This window comes from Hylaeus volcanicus, chromosome 8, assembly GCF_026283585.1.
Source record: "Hylaeus volcanicus isolate JK05 chromosome 8, UHH_iyHylVolc1.0_haploid, whole genome shotgun sequence".
NCBI classification, from domain to species: Eukaryota; Metazoa; Arthropoda; class Insecta; order Hymenoptera; family Colletidae; genus Hylaeus; species Hylaeus volcanicus.
In genome coordinates this window covers 3,875,763-3,887,886 of record NC_071983.1, presented here as the reverse complement: position 1 = coordinate 3,887,886, position 12,124 = coordinate 3,875,763, and the positions used below count along the sequence as shown (strand labels likewise).

General features: G+C 30.4%; 3 protein-coding genes across 5 annotated transcripts; 2 read left to right on the top strand and 1 right to left on the bottom strand.

The window, feature by feature from the left end:
* Positions 1-146: 146 nt before the first annotated feature.
* Positions 147-3,554, top strand: LOC128881070 (SH3 domain-binding glutamic acid-rich protein homolog). Of its 2 annotated transcripts, none has more exons than XM_054131755.1 (5): positions 147-626; positions 1,482-1,664; positions 1,811-1,957; positions 2,132-2,172; positions 2,311-3,554. In XM_054131755.1, the coding sequence occupies exons 1-5, from the start codon at positions 582-584 to the stop codon at positions 2,477-2,479; spliced, it is 585 nt and encodes a 194-aa protein (XP_053987730.1). In that variant the 5' UTR covers positions 147-581; the 3' UTR covers positions 2,480-3,554. The 2 variants fall into 2 exon arrangements, with proteins under 2 accessions (XP_053987730.1, XP_053987731.1); XM_054131756.1 differs by lacking the exon at positions 147-626 and adding an exon at positions 670-1,381.
* Positions 3,555-4,215: 661 nt separating this feature from the next.
* LOC128881068 (uracil phosphoribosyltransferase homolog) lies at positions 4,216-10,603 on the bottom strand. Of its 2 annotated transcripts, none has more exons than XM_054131751.1 (7): positions 10,340-10,603; positions 10,149-10,191; positions 9,516-9,665; positions 9,300-9,459; positions 9,088-9,218; positions 8,512-8,575; positions 4,216-4,869 (listed from the first exon to the last, which is right to left on the bottom strand). In XM_054131751.1, the coding sequence occupies exons 1-7, from the start codon at positions 10,477-10,479 to the stop codon at positions 4,814-4,816; spliced, it is 744 nt and encodes a 247-aa protein (XP_053987726.1). In that variant the 5' UTR covers positions 10,480-10,603; the 3' UTR covers positions 4,216-4,813. The 2 variants fall into 2 exon arrangements, with proteins under 2 accessions (XP_053987726.1, XP_053987727.1); XM_054131752.1 differs by having other exon boundaries at positions 9,300-9,444.
* A 101-nt stretch (positions 10,604-10,704) lies between these two features.
* LOC128881069 (ATP-dependent DNA/RNA helicase DHX36-like) lies at positions 10,705-12,049 on the top strand. Its single transcript, XM_054131753.1, has 3 exons — positions 10,705-10,914; positions 11,157-11,732; positions 11,899-12,049. Exons 1-3 carry the CDS (start codon positions 10,863-10,865, stop codon positions 11,907-11,909), a joined length of 639 nt encoding a protein of 212 aa, XP_053987728.1. The 5' UTR covers positions 10,705-10,862; the 3' UTR covers positions 11,910-12,049.
* The last annotated feature ends 75 nt before the right edge of the window (positions 12,050-12,124 follow it).

Below are 12,124 nucleotides of genomic sequence, written 5' to 3'. Positions count from 1 at the left end.
ATGAACGTTTAATTCCATTCATAAATAAAATAACCATTCTACTACAATTATATTTGCTAAAAACACAACGTAAAACATACATTATAGACTGTAATTTTGATCGAATAAATAACGGCTAAAAAGTTGCTCATCTTTCGTTTGTTATTCGAAATCTGTCATCTAGATAAAAATATTGGGCATCTCTGGTGCATGCAATCGGGGTCCCGTCAAAAAATTTCGACGGGACAGGTAGTGCCGGTGCGCGTTGACCTCGATACCGCACCGTTAGCTTTCGACGAGGGTGCACTACGTGTATCAGGATCGCAGTTCGATCGCAGTCGCGACGTAGAAAGGATTCATGTGCAGCCGCGCATGAGAACACTCGTTAAACCGGCCTGAAATGACGTAGCCAGTGGATCCCAGACCAAGCCAGGCCCGTGCGCGTTAAATCAGTGTTGCTCATCGTCGACGATCTCGGTGACTAATAACCTATAGCGATTCACAGTGATCGCTTATCAGTCCGTAGAACCCGCTAATCGTGGAACTTCACACAACGAACAGGAGTGCGAGCGTGTCGATTGATACGAGGGCGCCGGCTAACGATGGTCGTCAAAATCTACATATCGGGTATCAGCGGCAACAAGGAAGTGAGTGCTAATCATCCTTAGCGACCAGCGAACATACAACATACAACGATATTTTCTACGTGAACGACAGTTAGGGAGCGAGAGAGAGAGAGAGAGTGTGTGTTATATGCGTGTACGCGCGCATACGTGTGTGACATCGAGGTGAATGCCAGATTTACTGGGCACCTGAATTCTTACGATATTTCACGGCTACGATGGGATCGGGTTACATAGGAAACTCCACGGTTGTCGCGTCGATCTGTTAATCAACGCTGTCACCGACCCCGCTGGATCGTTATTCGCGATGCAACGTGAAAACGATTCCATGCATCCCTCGATATGCAGTTTCTGTTTAATCAGGGATGCACTCGGTGTATCGTGGAAACGTATGTTAGATTATGTGACGTCGATTGGGGCCCCGAGTGAACAGATACGTTCTAACGTGAAACGTATGTACTCGCGCAACGACAGAAACGTTCGTGGCTATCAGAAAACGGAAGTGGGAACGTATTTATGGGAAATAGGGCCACTTTCCTGGCTAATTGAACCTTTCGATGTATGTTTATATTCGTCCGTGGGAATAAGAAAACTTGCCTGTATAGAAAATGTAAAATGACGAACAAAACATAAGGGACTCGTATGAATTAAAATTTAAGTTATCAGACAGGTGGTAATCGTCGATATGATTGATAACAGTACACATTCGATGAAATCGATAATGTGGCCGTTGCTGCGCCAGAGCACGAAACAATTGAATTTTCGTTATCAGATCGAGCGTGTTAGAACTATGTCGAATTAAACTTTGCGTCGAAATGTCATCAACTTATGTTTTAACACTGTTATCGTTTTGTTCCGTTACATGACTTTTTTTTACAGGTGAAAAAAAGGCAACAACGTGTTTTAATGATATTAGATAGTAAAAATGTACAATACGAAACTATCGATATAACAGAGCCTGGAAAAGAAGAAGAGAAGGAATTTATGCAGACCCATGGTATCGCAAGAGAGGGTAAATATCCATTACCGCCACAAATATTTAACGAAGAGGATTATTGTGGGGTAATTATTCTTATATTAATTTGTTGTCCATATTGCTCGATCGAAAACGATGTTTTAACTATCGCTATTTTAAAAGCAATACTTGTTTCGTGTGTTAGAAAACAAATAATGTGTCTAAAAAAAGCATACTAGTACTATACTTACAGGATTATGAAGATTTCGATTTGGCAAATGAAATAGATGAATTGGAAGAATTTTTGAAAGTGGCGCCTCCTGCTAGCGCGACAGCAACTACTCTTGATTCAAAAAAAATTAAGGACATTCAGGAAAATGGAAATACTACAAGTCGAGAGGTAAATATTTGATAATGCTTTAGCAAAACGATAAATAAAACTGTTGTTTGATGTATATATATATAGCTCTAGCTTTCTTTCATTTTATATGATTTTAAACGTGTTTATTTACCTGTATGTCCTTGGTGCTAAATTTATACTATACATATACTAAATATCACACATTTATTTTAGCCTTCCTCAGACAAAGATGCAGTTGCAGTGCAAGAGGAAAGGTAAGCACTATAGATGCATGGATTGCATAATTCTATAATCGTTCATTTAAATTAGATAATAGCTATAATGATAGATATATTTAAGCAAAACCATTTATTATTGGATAATTCAATTGGTTCCTGATTTTGTCATCTTAGTGTAGAGGAAAGGACAACTCTGCCGAACGAGAACGCAGAATCGAATGAATCTAAACCTTTGGAACACGATGGTGGGACAAATATCGCGACCGAAGAAGCAACGGATCATCCCGAGGAAAATGTTGAGAAAAATGAAGAAAAATCTGATGATCAAGAGAAAGAAGAGTAAGTGTGGAGCGAGCCCATGCGATCGTGGGATGTTTTATATTTCTTTCAGATCTTCGGTTGTCCACCGATAAGGGTATTTTATAAAAACCTATATTTATCACATTTTTAAGGCTGAGTGAAGGTACTGCCAAGATAATTTTCTGCGCTGCAGAAAGTATATTGAATGAACAGTATAAATGAAATATAAGCGATAATTTTATAGAACTGTTTTATATTGCGATCGAGTATGTTTTCTGAAACAGATTTTCGATACGTCAGGCTAGAAGATATGAATAGATTTCATCCTTCTTCATATCACTAGTTACTATAACGTTTTTAATTTCTTATGCTGATACTTTGCATTGTTTATACGATTGTTTATTATTTTTAATCGCAATTCTAACAACGTGCTAGGAGTAATGAATTTACAGTATTGATATTGCTTTCTGTCCTATTAGTCGCCAAAAGTATTTCAATGAGTTTAGACAAATTTATCATAATTTCAAATTTTGTATTAAGATAATAATCTTCTAATCACAGTTTCAGTTGTTTTTAAGAGTTTTCCAGAAGTCTTCGTACATTTATCTATGGTTTAAGATGTATACTACTTGCTTACCATTTGAACTAAGAAACGACTTCCGTAATATCAAATGTAGAATATCGTACCGGTTTGATCAATAATTTTAACTTAATTCTTTTAATTGCATACAAAGTTTTTAAGATAACAGCTTCCTGTTGTGTAAGACAAATAAGTTCGGACAGTACAACACTCAGTTTTGCATATAGTGTAATTATTACAAAAGACGACACAAAATTAGTTATAATACATTTTACCAATATCATGCGCACTAACGATTCTTTATTGTCGAGTAAATACATCCTGAAATGATTCTTGATATTATTTCTAAGAAAGTTAGGATTAATTTAGGGGAGATTTCTTAGGTCTGCGTAATGTATCTGACAAAATTACATATTAATTTGTTACAATTACATTTATACCAAGCCTATCCATGTTATTATTAATATAATTCGTGCAGATATTTCTAAAAATTTACAACTAATTAAATACAGAGTATCGAACTATTTTTTCTTGGGAATTATTGAATTCTTTTGTCAAAGGCCTACTTATGATTGTTTCTAAAAAAATTAATACCAACGAAACATATTTTATCGGATAGCTTAAAATGTTTTAATTATCTTATACATGCCGCTCATTTGCTATTTGTATGATAGACGGGTATTAATCACGAACAAAAGAAAGCTTTATGCAAATGTTACGAACTGTTTTCATATAAGGCGTAATAAAATATAATGTGCAAAGTTTATGATATGATAACTGTGCACCAGATGAAAAGCCTGACTAATTTTAATATAGCGTACCTCAGCTTTTGAATATCAAATATTTGCTATTAGAAGCGAATTAGGGAGAAAATTATAAAGCTTTACCGAAGTAAATCGTAATGTCCATTGTTTGTTATCATAGACGGTATATCTGTAAGCAATAGGTGTTGGACAAGAACATTACAGTTAATAAATTTTAATATGATATATTCAAAATATACATTTGCGAGAACAATATTCATTATACATGATGTATATGAATCATGCAGATCATTGTTACATGCATACAAGAATTTACTAATAAATATCATGATCGAAGTTTAGAAATCTGTTTAAGTAATCCTGTACGTACATCAATTTTGCAATCTACAAAACATACTGAATACATACATTGTATAATACTAACACTTAAAGAAATTTTATATAGAATATAATGTGATTTATTAAACAACGAGATTATGCATATACGAAGATCGACAAACTTTCATTTCAAGGATAGTTGTCTTACAATATGGTAAGTAATATATTATGAATACAATAATTCTTAATGGACTATAATTCGCATGTCTATTTTTTTGTGTAGATTTATATGTATATAAGATGTTGTACTTCTTCATTTTAATATTCAATAAATATTTTTCGTAGTTTTATACCTAAATTTTGTACACAAAGATCTAGTTAACATTGTATATATAAACTGTTGACACGCGTTACACTTGTATTTTACTTTTTTAAAATAAATATCTAATACTCGTATATCGATCTATATTAAAGGACTAGCATTAATGTTAATAAATATAAAAATAAAACATCTACATTTATGAATATGTTTAGAATTATTACCACGTCAAGGAATTTAAATTAAAAGAACGACTTCAAACGTATATTACGAACATTCTTCAAAATACGTATTGGTTTTAGCCACTTTTTAGTGCACTTATTGTCAGTTAGAATTTGTTCGTTCATACAAATAAAACAAAGTTTGAACATTTATGCAATGTGTGCAACACATTCTTCAAATATCTTTCCCTTGTGTGATTGCAGTCTCTCCTACGATGAAACGAGAACAGCCTGAAAACAATAATTTTCAACGTGTTTTTGATTCCTTTACACAATGTATAAAATAATTAGGATCAAATACAAAACTCTGAAATAATTTAAGATAATTTTTTAATTATTAAGAAACATTTGTTTGAATTCTATTATAGAAGTATCTTTTGGTTTATTGTTTATAAACTAAAAATAATATATTTAAATGTTATCTAAATACACTTGGAGTTCAATTATTTCCATAAATGTTTTTAATAGTGTGAGTTATTATTATATTGTTATTTTATTACTTCAAATGAAATGTTGATAAACATTTTATACTGAATATTTGTGAACTTAAAGTAAAAATAATAGCACAAGAGTAACATTTATTTTCATTTCTAAATAAACAAAAAATAAAATGCATATATTGTTTTTATGAAATTCTATTTATTTTAGATCATATATGTTAGGTAATTAGTGCATGGTGTGCATATTTATTCATATTTTTCAATGTATACATATACAATATCTTTACTAAGTACAAATTTATTCTGAATGCAAGAACTATTATTAAATGTTGAAAAGTACTCTGGAGTAACTTACACTATAGTAAGTGTACAGTTGTTGCTCGTAATAACAGATATTTATGTACACTCAAATGACACAATATAATGCACATTGTTCATATTCATGATTTCTAAAAAATCACAATTCTAGATACTGTAATGCAGCTTTTCTTTATAGGCACATTGCAAGGTGAATTTTTTGCTAACAGTGCTGGAGAGACTTGATAGATTGAATTATCGTTTTCTAGTAACACGTGAAAAGAAAACTAAAATTAAAACCAAAGAATATAAAAGAAACAGTTTATAAAATATTAAAACGTTACCATTGTGCATGAATCAAAAATTTGTTACATATAAAAGCTGCATAATCAATTCCAGACACCATTCAATAACCACACAAAAGAATCTGATTAATACAAATGGCAATAAGCTTCGACAAATTACGGTTTTACGATTTTCATGGTTTGTAAATTAGTATAGACTTTAGTAGTAACACGTAATACTCATGAAGTACTCTTCACTGCATCACAAGCTGTTCTTGTTTTATATATGTTACTATTCATTAGTAATGAAAGTAATTAGTATGTGCATTGGTGATATTGTCATACATCATTTTAATGTATGCACTTGAAAATTTACGTTTAAATCTGTGTTGCATTTTATACTGAACTCTGTACTTATTCACACACTATTAGTGTGTATTAAAATAAATATTATAATTAGACTTATCAATGAATGACTAATTGAATAAGAACTAGAAGAAAAAATAGAATACTACAACCACCACCATAAATGATGTTTGATAATGCAACTAGAGGTTTAATGTTCTTATCCATTTCGGTATATTGTAATGACTTCCATTTATAAGAAAATCGGTATCTTTTTGATTATGCAATACTATTCACATATAAACTTAATAACATGATATTATTTGAATTCTAGTATATTGGTATTTTAACATTGGATCGAATATTTTCAACATAAGAAATTACCCCTTAAGAATATAATAATAAGTGACATTGATAAAGTACATTTAGCCATATTTGTCAAACAAAATACGGACTATGCACTTATAAATAAAATATTTGTCTAAATTGAGATGTATATTTTTTAATACATACTAGTTTTATATAATTGCCTGTACAACAATTTTAACAAAAACCTTTATCTTAAGATACTATTTGCACCTGTAAAAGGAGTGCTGAATAAGGCAGATTATATTTTCAAATATCGAATAAAAATTGTGCTTTGCCACATAAACAATTAAATATTATGCAATATTTTATGTTTCTTGTCACTATTATACCAAGATATTAGGAGTCATTAAAAGGTTATGTACTTGATTATGCAAATTCTTAAGCACTGTAACTCATATTACAGATTTATAACATTATGCTTACAAATTATCTGTTATGTATAACAGCAAAAAAATAAAATTTGATTAAATTACTGTGAATTCTTACAATATTTGAAAAATCTTATGCATAATTACTCTTACAATCTCACGAATTCAAACTTGACAAAGAAAAAGTCTTGAGATTCGTGAAATTAATATCACATATATTTTATCTGAAAAGTAACGTTAAACAAAATTTACTTGAAATTTCAGTCTCTTACGACTGTAATAAAACTTATTATTTTATATGAAACTGTAGCTTTATGCATATGTGATATATGTTTTGAGCAACATCTGTTGTCAGATCTTGCACTAAATTTAATGTCTTTTCATGAAAATATTCGTTTTATCCCATTTGAAATTCACAGTTTACAATATATAGAGTAAACAACAAAAAAAAAAAAACTTTGAACCAGCATATTATGTTGAAAAGATTAATCAGTTGGAATACAACTGATTTACTTCGATTAAATAGTAATAAACCATATTACTTACAGTCTTACACTACACACAAAAAATCAATCTATGGAAGGTGTATGTGATTGCTTAAGTACAAATCGAAAGTACACTTTTTCAAATGGTACTAAATTGTAATATGCATGTAAAAAGAAATTACATTCACGTCATACATACTCGTACGATAGCTGAAAACTATAACGTTATTTGTTTTGTATTGTATTACAAGGTAGAATTAGCTTGATAAATAAAAAGATACTTGTTTACAACATTTGAATATTTATCGAATCATGAAATGAAAAATGCACATTAAGAAAAATACAAAATGTGGAGCTGACTTTTTTAAATTACATATTCCACATACTTCAAACAAAGTACTCTAAAAATGTATACATCATAGATATGAAAGTAAATGCTTTTATGAAATTCACAACAATAATATTGCCGATAGTATATAAGATTTTTAAGATTTCTATAAGAATTTTTTTACTTTTTATTATATTTTCTGTATTGCACACAGTTTTGACTGAACCTGTAGTTTGCTAGTCTTTAATATACAAAATTATAGAATGTACTTAAGTTTCAGAACATGCTAAAACTAAAAATAAGTAAAAATATAAACATCCAAGTTTATAATGTATGTAACTTGGACACAATAAAAAGTATCAATACTGTAATGCGTACTAGAAAAATCGCTCGTATTAATTCTTTTATTATGAAAATATAAATATATAAATAAGTAATATTATGCAAGATTTCGCTTATTCGCTATGTAAAATTTATATCATATTTTGTATAAGTTGTTTTGGTACCGAGAAATGACAAATCTTATATCCAATTCATGAATAAATGTAATGTACTTAATGATTCTAAGAAATTAGCAATGGAATAAAACTCAAAATAATGAGGTTAGGTTATAAAATGCTCTCTTTCGATTATCGGTAATAAACATACAAAATAATAATAGAACAATTAATTCTAAATGAAAATTATACAAATATTGTAAGCATATTGTCTAAGGTTTTACCTTTTGGGCATTGAATTTAATAACAAAAATCAGCATCATATATTAGAGATAAAATGTCAAAGTACCATTTTGCAATGTTTCATTTCATAAAGTGTATTACCCTATATCGTATATTTCAATGTATAATGTTACCCTCCACGATTGATTTTCTGTTAGTTTATTCTTCTATTGTAAGTACTATTAACTTATATTTACTAACTTATTCCATATACTAGTAAAATTTAGTTAATCCGTACCAAAGTATTTTTGTCCAAAATGATTTGGTGCTATACTAAGAATCTCCGATGTTAAAATCTTCATCTGTAAAAAGAAATTAAATCTCATACAAAAATTGTGATGTATTTATGATCCAGAGATGTAGCTTAAATTGCAAACTGCTTACTTCTGTCCTGCTATGATAGTGCTACATACATAATGATTTGGTTAATACAATCAATAAAATTACCTAAAAACGATTTGTAATTCAAATTGTGTCAAACATTGTAAATTATTTATTAAATAAAAAGAAAAGAAAAATTATACGATGATCAATTATAACATAAAAGAAAAATTATATGTTGATCACTTATAATTGAAAGCATTGTAACATTATAGCACATTTATCATAGCATAACATATAATACAAATTCACAAATTTTTAATTCAGTAAAGTATATATTCATTCTACTAGAAAGTTTTTTGAAAGGATGTATTCTATTTTTAAGGAAATTTATTAAAGCTTATAGAAAACTGTCATGAAAAAAGAAAGGTAAAATATTTGTAATGTACAAAAGTGCTGTTACATGTTTGTGTGTCTTGTGTTCAGGACATACCTGAGGAAAGGCAGTAACTAGAGATTTGGCTGCAATCGGCGTACAAAACAAATTTGATAAAATAATATTTTCTTCTAGCACATTATGTTCCTTTAGCACAGCTATGGCTTTTATCACAGTATTTCCAGTACCTATATTTAAAAATAAAGTATAATTAAATTATACTTTTATTATTATAGTACAACAACAACAATGTATGATTCTATACTTACTCATTATAGGATACATTAATAACACTTTTCGCTCGCATATGTCATCTGGAAATTTCGCATAAACTACCCTGGCTTCATGTGTATCTACATCACTTTCAACTAATATCTTCCCAATTCTTATACTTCTGCAACAATCCCTTAAGCCCTGAAATGAAAAATGCTATTAATAGGATTGATAAATCTAACATCTTGATATTTACAAAATTTATATTATACCTGCTCCATGGCCTCTCCACTTCTCACTATTGATACCCCACAATTTCCTTTCTGATATTTTAAACCATTGTACTTGGCACCAGTTGGTGTAGTCACCACACATTTTGAAAAAGGTAATTGATTCAAACTTTCTTCTATAACTAGCCTTATCTAAAAATTGCAAAGGTCAACTTATGATGAATCATCGATATTTGTATTAAAAAATATTAAGCTCCTCTTAAACCTCTTTTGTTTAAGTCAAAATATAACTTACATACACATTACAAAGTCATTAAATACATATTCTTTATACAAAAATGACAATATTTAAATAAAATGAAAATAAATTACAAAACGAATGACATTCTAATAATAGGCTTGACAGTTTATAAAAAGCAAATTAATTTGTTTTCCATACATGATTAACTACAATTTGTCAATGAAAAAGAAAAATGCACAAGGTCATGAAAATCAACGTGACTCGTCGAAAGAAGACAAATATTGATGATTTTCAACACTTTATAAGACAGATATTGCTTTTATCGAATACTAGTCTACTTGATTGAAAAAATGTCTAAGAGTCGAAAAATTCTTTAAAAATTACATGACATCTTGTTGAAGAGCGTTATTTAAACAAAATAAGAAGGTACTCACTAGTCGATCGGCGTAGAACTTGAAGTCGCTCCTCGTGGTATTTCTGTAAACGGAGATGCATCATGTCCATTAATCTATATAATTGGAAATGAACAACACGATGCATCCGGCATTGTGCCGGTGTTTTTAACACTAAAAAAAAGCATGTGGCATATTCAAAGAAGAATAATCCTCGTGGTCGATTAACTTACTTGTCTCGCAATATAGTCTGCAACTCCTTCACTTGATTGTTGGTCGGAAGAATCTTCAAATTTGGCCCGTACGCGTCACTGACAATACCGTTACTCTCGCCCGACTTTTTTACAATAGACGTTACCTCTGTGCTACCCATGTCGGATTTTTCATGTGCATACACCACTTATTCGAACGTTCATATAATCACCACAGAGTACTTTTACAGAGACGAAACTCTGGCGTCGTTATTCACGTCCCGATTCTCTTACCGTGAACATACCTACGATACTAGCTAAAAATAGCTTAAAAGATACTGGCTGTTTTCACTAAAAACTTTGGCGTTTTACCACCGATGGTGCCACCAGTATTAAAACCAATATTGGTATACCGAGCAACTACCAGGGAACGAAACTATAGTTGAAGGTTCGCACATTGTTTCTAAACAGAGCGCCGAATTTATTAATATTTAAGCTGTCAAAGGATTTTGTGCCAAGTACGACAGTTGTTCGTAATTGGATGTGAATTTTACGATTACTAAAAATGTCTCATCCTTACGGAGGTCAGGCAACGCATTCTCGGCGAAACAAACACGGTAAATAAAATTATTGAGATGTTTTCAATGAAGCGGATTTCTGTAATTATAAATTTTTTATAATTTTAGAATATTTAGAAAATTCTCTTTCGTAGCTTTAGATAATACGAAAAGTCTAATGCCTGCAATTGTCGTCCGTAATTTTCATAAGAGTTTCAAACTTTGGTTAGGTTTATTTTTCAGAGTAAAGTAAGACATACTATTCTGTATTGACGATATCTTGTATTGTAATTTATATTTAGGAGATAGAGCTGAAAATTCACAGCCTGGAAGCTCGCGTTTCGAGCATGAACATCATGGTCGTTCAAAGGGCAGAGGAGAAGGGCATCCACCCTGGTTAAAGGGCAAAGCAATAGGACTTTATTATAGAGATAAATTATCTGCAAAACGAAAACAGAGAGAATCCCGTGTCATTAAATTACCATCAAATGTTCAGCGAAAAATTGAGTATGTATTGGAAAACTCTAAAGGATTTTATGATAAATTGTACAACAATGAAGCACAAGCAGAAGATAGTAACAGCAGATTGGAGAACAAATACACGCATATTCATGATTCACAGTTTAAAAGAAAGTTTTTAAATATAGTATCTGGTAATATACAAGAAAATTTAGCTAAAGCTATGCTTGTTGAATCAAGTATGAAAAGAAACAATGATTTAGATGCTAAGTTACTGAGCGACTATAAGTCAAAACAATCCTTAGAACAGTATGAAAGTATGATGAAATTTCGATTGAAGTTACCAACATATCACAAGAAATCGGAGATTTTACAATTAATTAGAGAAAATCAAGTTGTTGTAATAAGTGGAGAGACCGGTTAGTTCATTATTAATACATTCAAGTAAATAACTGATTTTAGATAGAAATAAGTAATATTACAAATAATTGATTTTATTTAGACACATACGTAAATGAAAAGATTAGATTTATTTATATTTGTATCATTTGTTTGGATAGTTTACTTGATACAGCTATTGTATAGATGTATTTTAGGTTGTGGAAAAACAACGCAGGTTGCTCAGTTTATACTAGATGATCAATTAGAAGAAGGTAATGGTAGCACTACTCGAATCATTTGTACTCAACCTAGAAGAATTTCGGCAATATCTGTTGCTGAAAGAGTTGCCGCTGAAAGAGGGGAAAGACTTGGAAAATCTGTTGGATTTCACATTAGGCTTGAAAAGTATGTTTACATATTCTTGTATAAT

Excerpts from the sequence above, each read along its gene's own strand:
- LOC128881070 (XM_054131755.1), top strand. The coding sequence starts at position 582 with ATGGTCGTCAAAATCTACATATCGGGTATCAGCGGCAACAAGGAA. Across the intron at positions 627-1,481 it reads GTATCAGCGGCAACAAGGAA|GTGAAAAAAAGGCAACAACG; the intron begins GTGAGTGCTAAT and ends TTTTTTTTACAG. Across the intron at positions 2,173-2,310 it reads GTTGCAGTGCAAGAGGAAAG|TGTAGAGGAAAGGACAACTC; the intron begins GTAAGCACTATA and ends TTGTCATCTTAG.
- LOC128881068 (XM_054131751.1), bottom strand. The coding sequence starts at position 10,479 with ATGGGTAGCACAGAGGTAACGTCTATTGTAAAAAAGTCGGGCGAGAGT. Across the intron at positions 9,460-9,515 it reads GTGGAGAGGCCATGGAGCAG|CATTTTTCATTTCAGGGCTT; the intron begins GTATAATATAAA and ends TCCTATTAATAG. Across the intron at positions 9,219-9,299 it reads ATTAATGTATCCTATAATGA|GTACTGGAAATACTGTGATA; the intron begins GTAAGTATAGAA and ends TTTTAAATATAG.
- LOC128881069 (XM_054131753.1), top strand. The coding sequence starts at position 10,863 with ATGTCTCATCCTTACGGAGGTCAGGCAACGCATTCTCGGCGAAACAAA. Across the intron at positions 10,915-11,156 it reads TTCTCGGCGAAACAAACACG|GAGATAGAGCTGAAAATTCA; the intron begins GTAAATAAAATT and ends ATTTATATTTAG.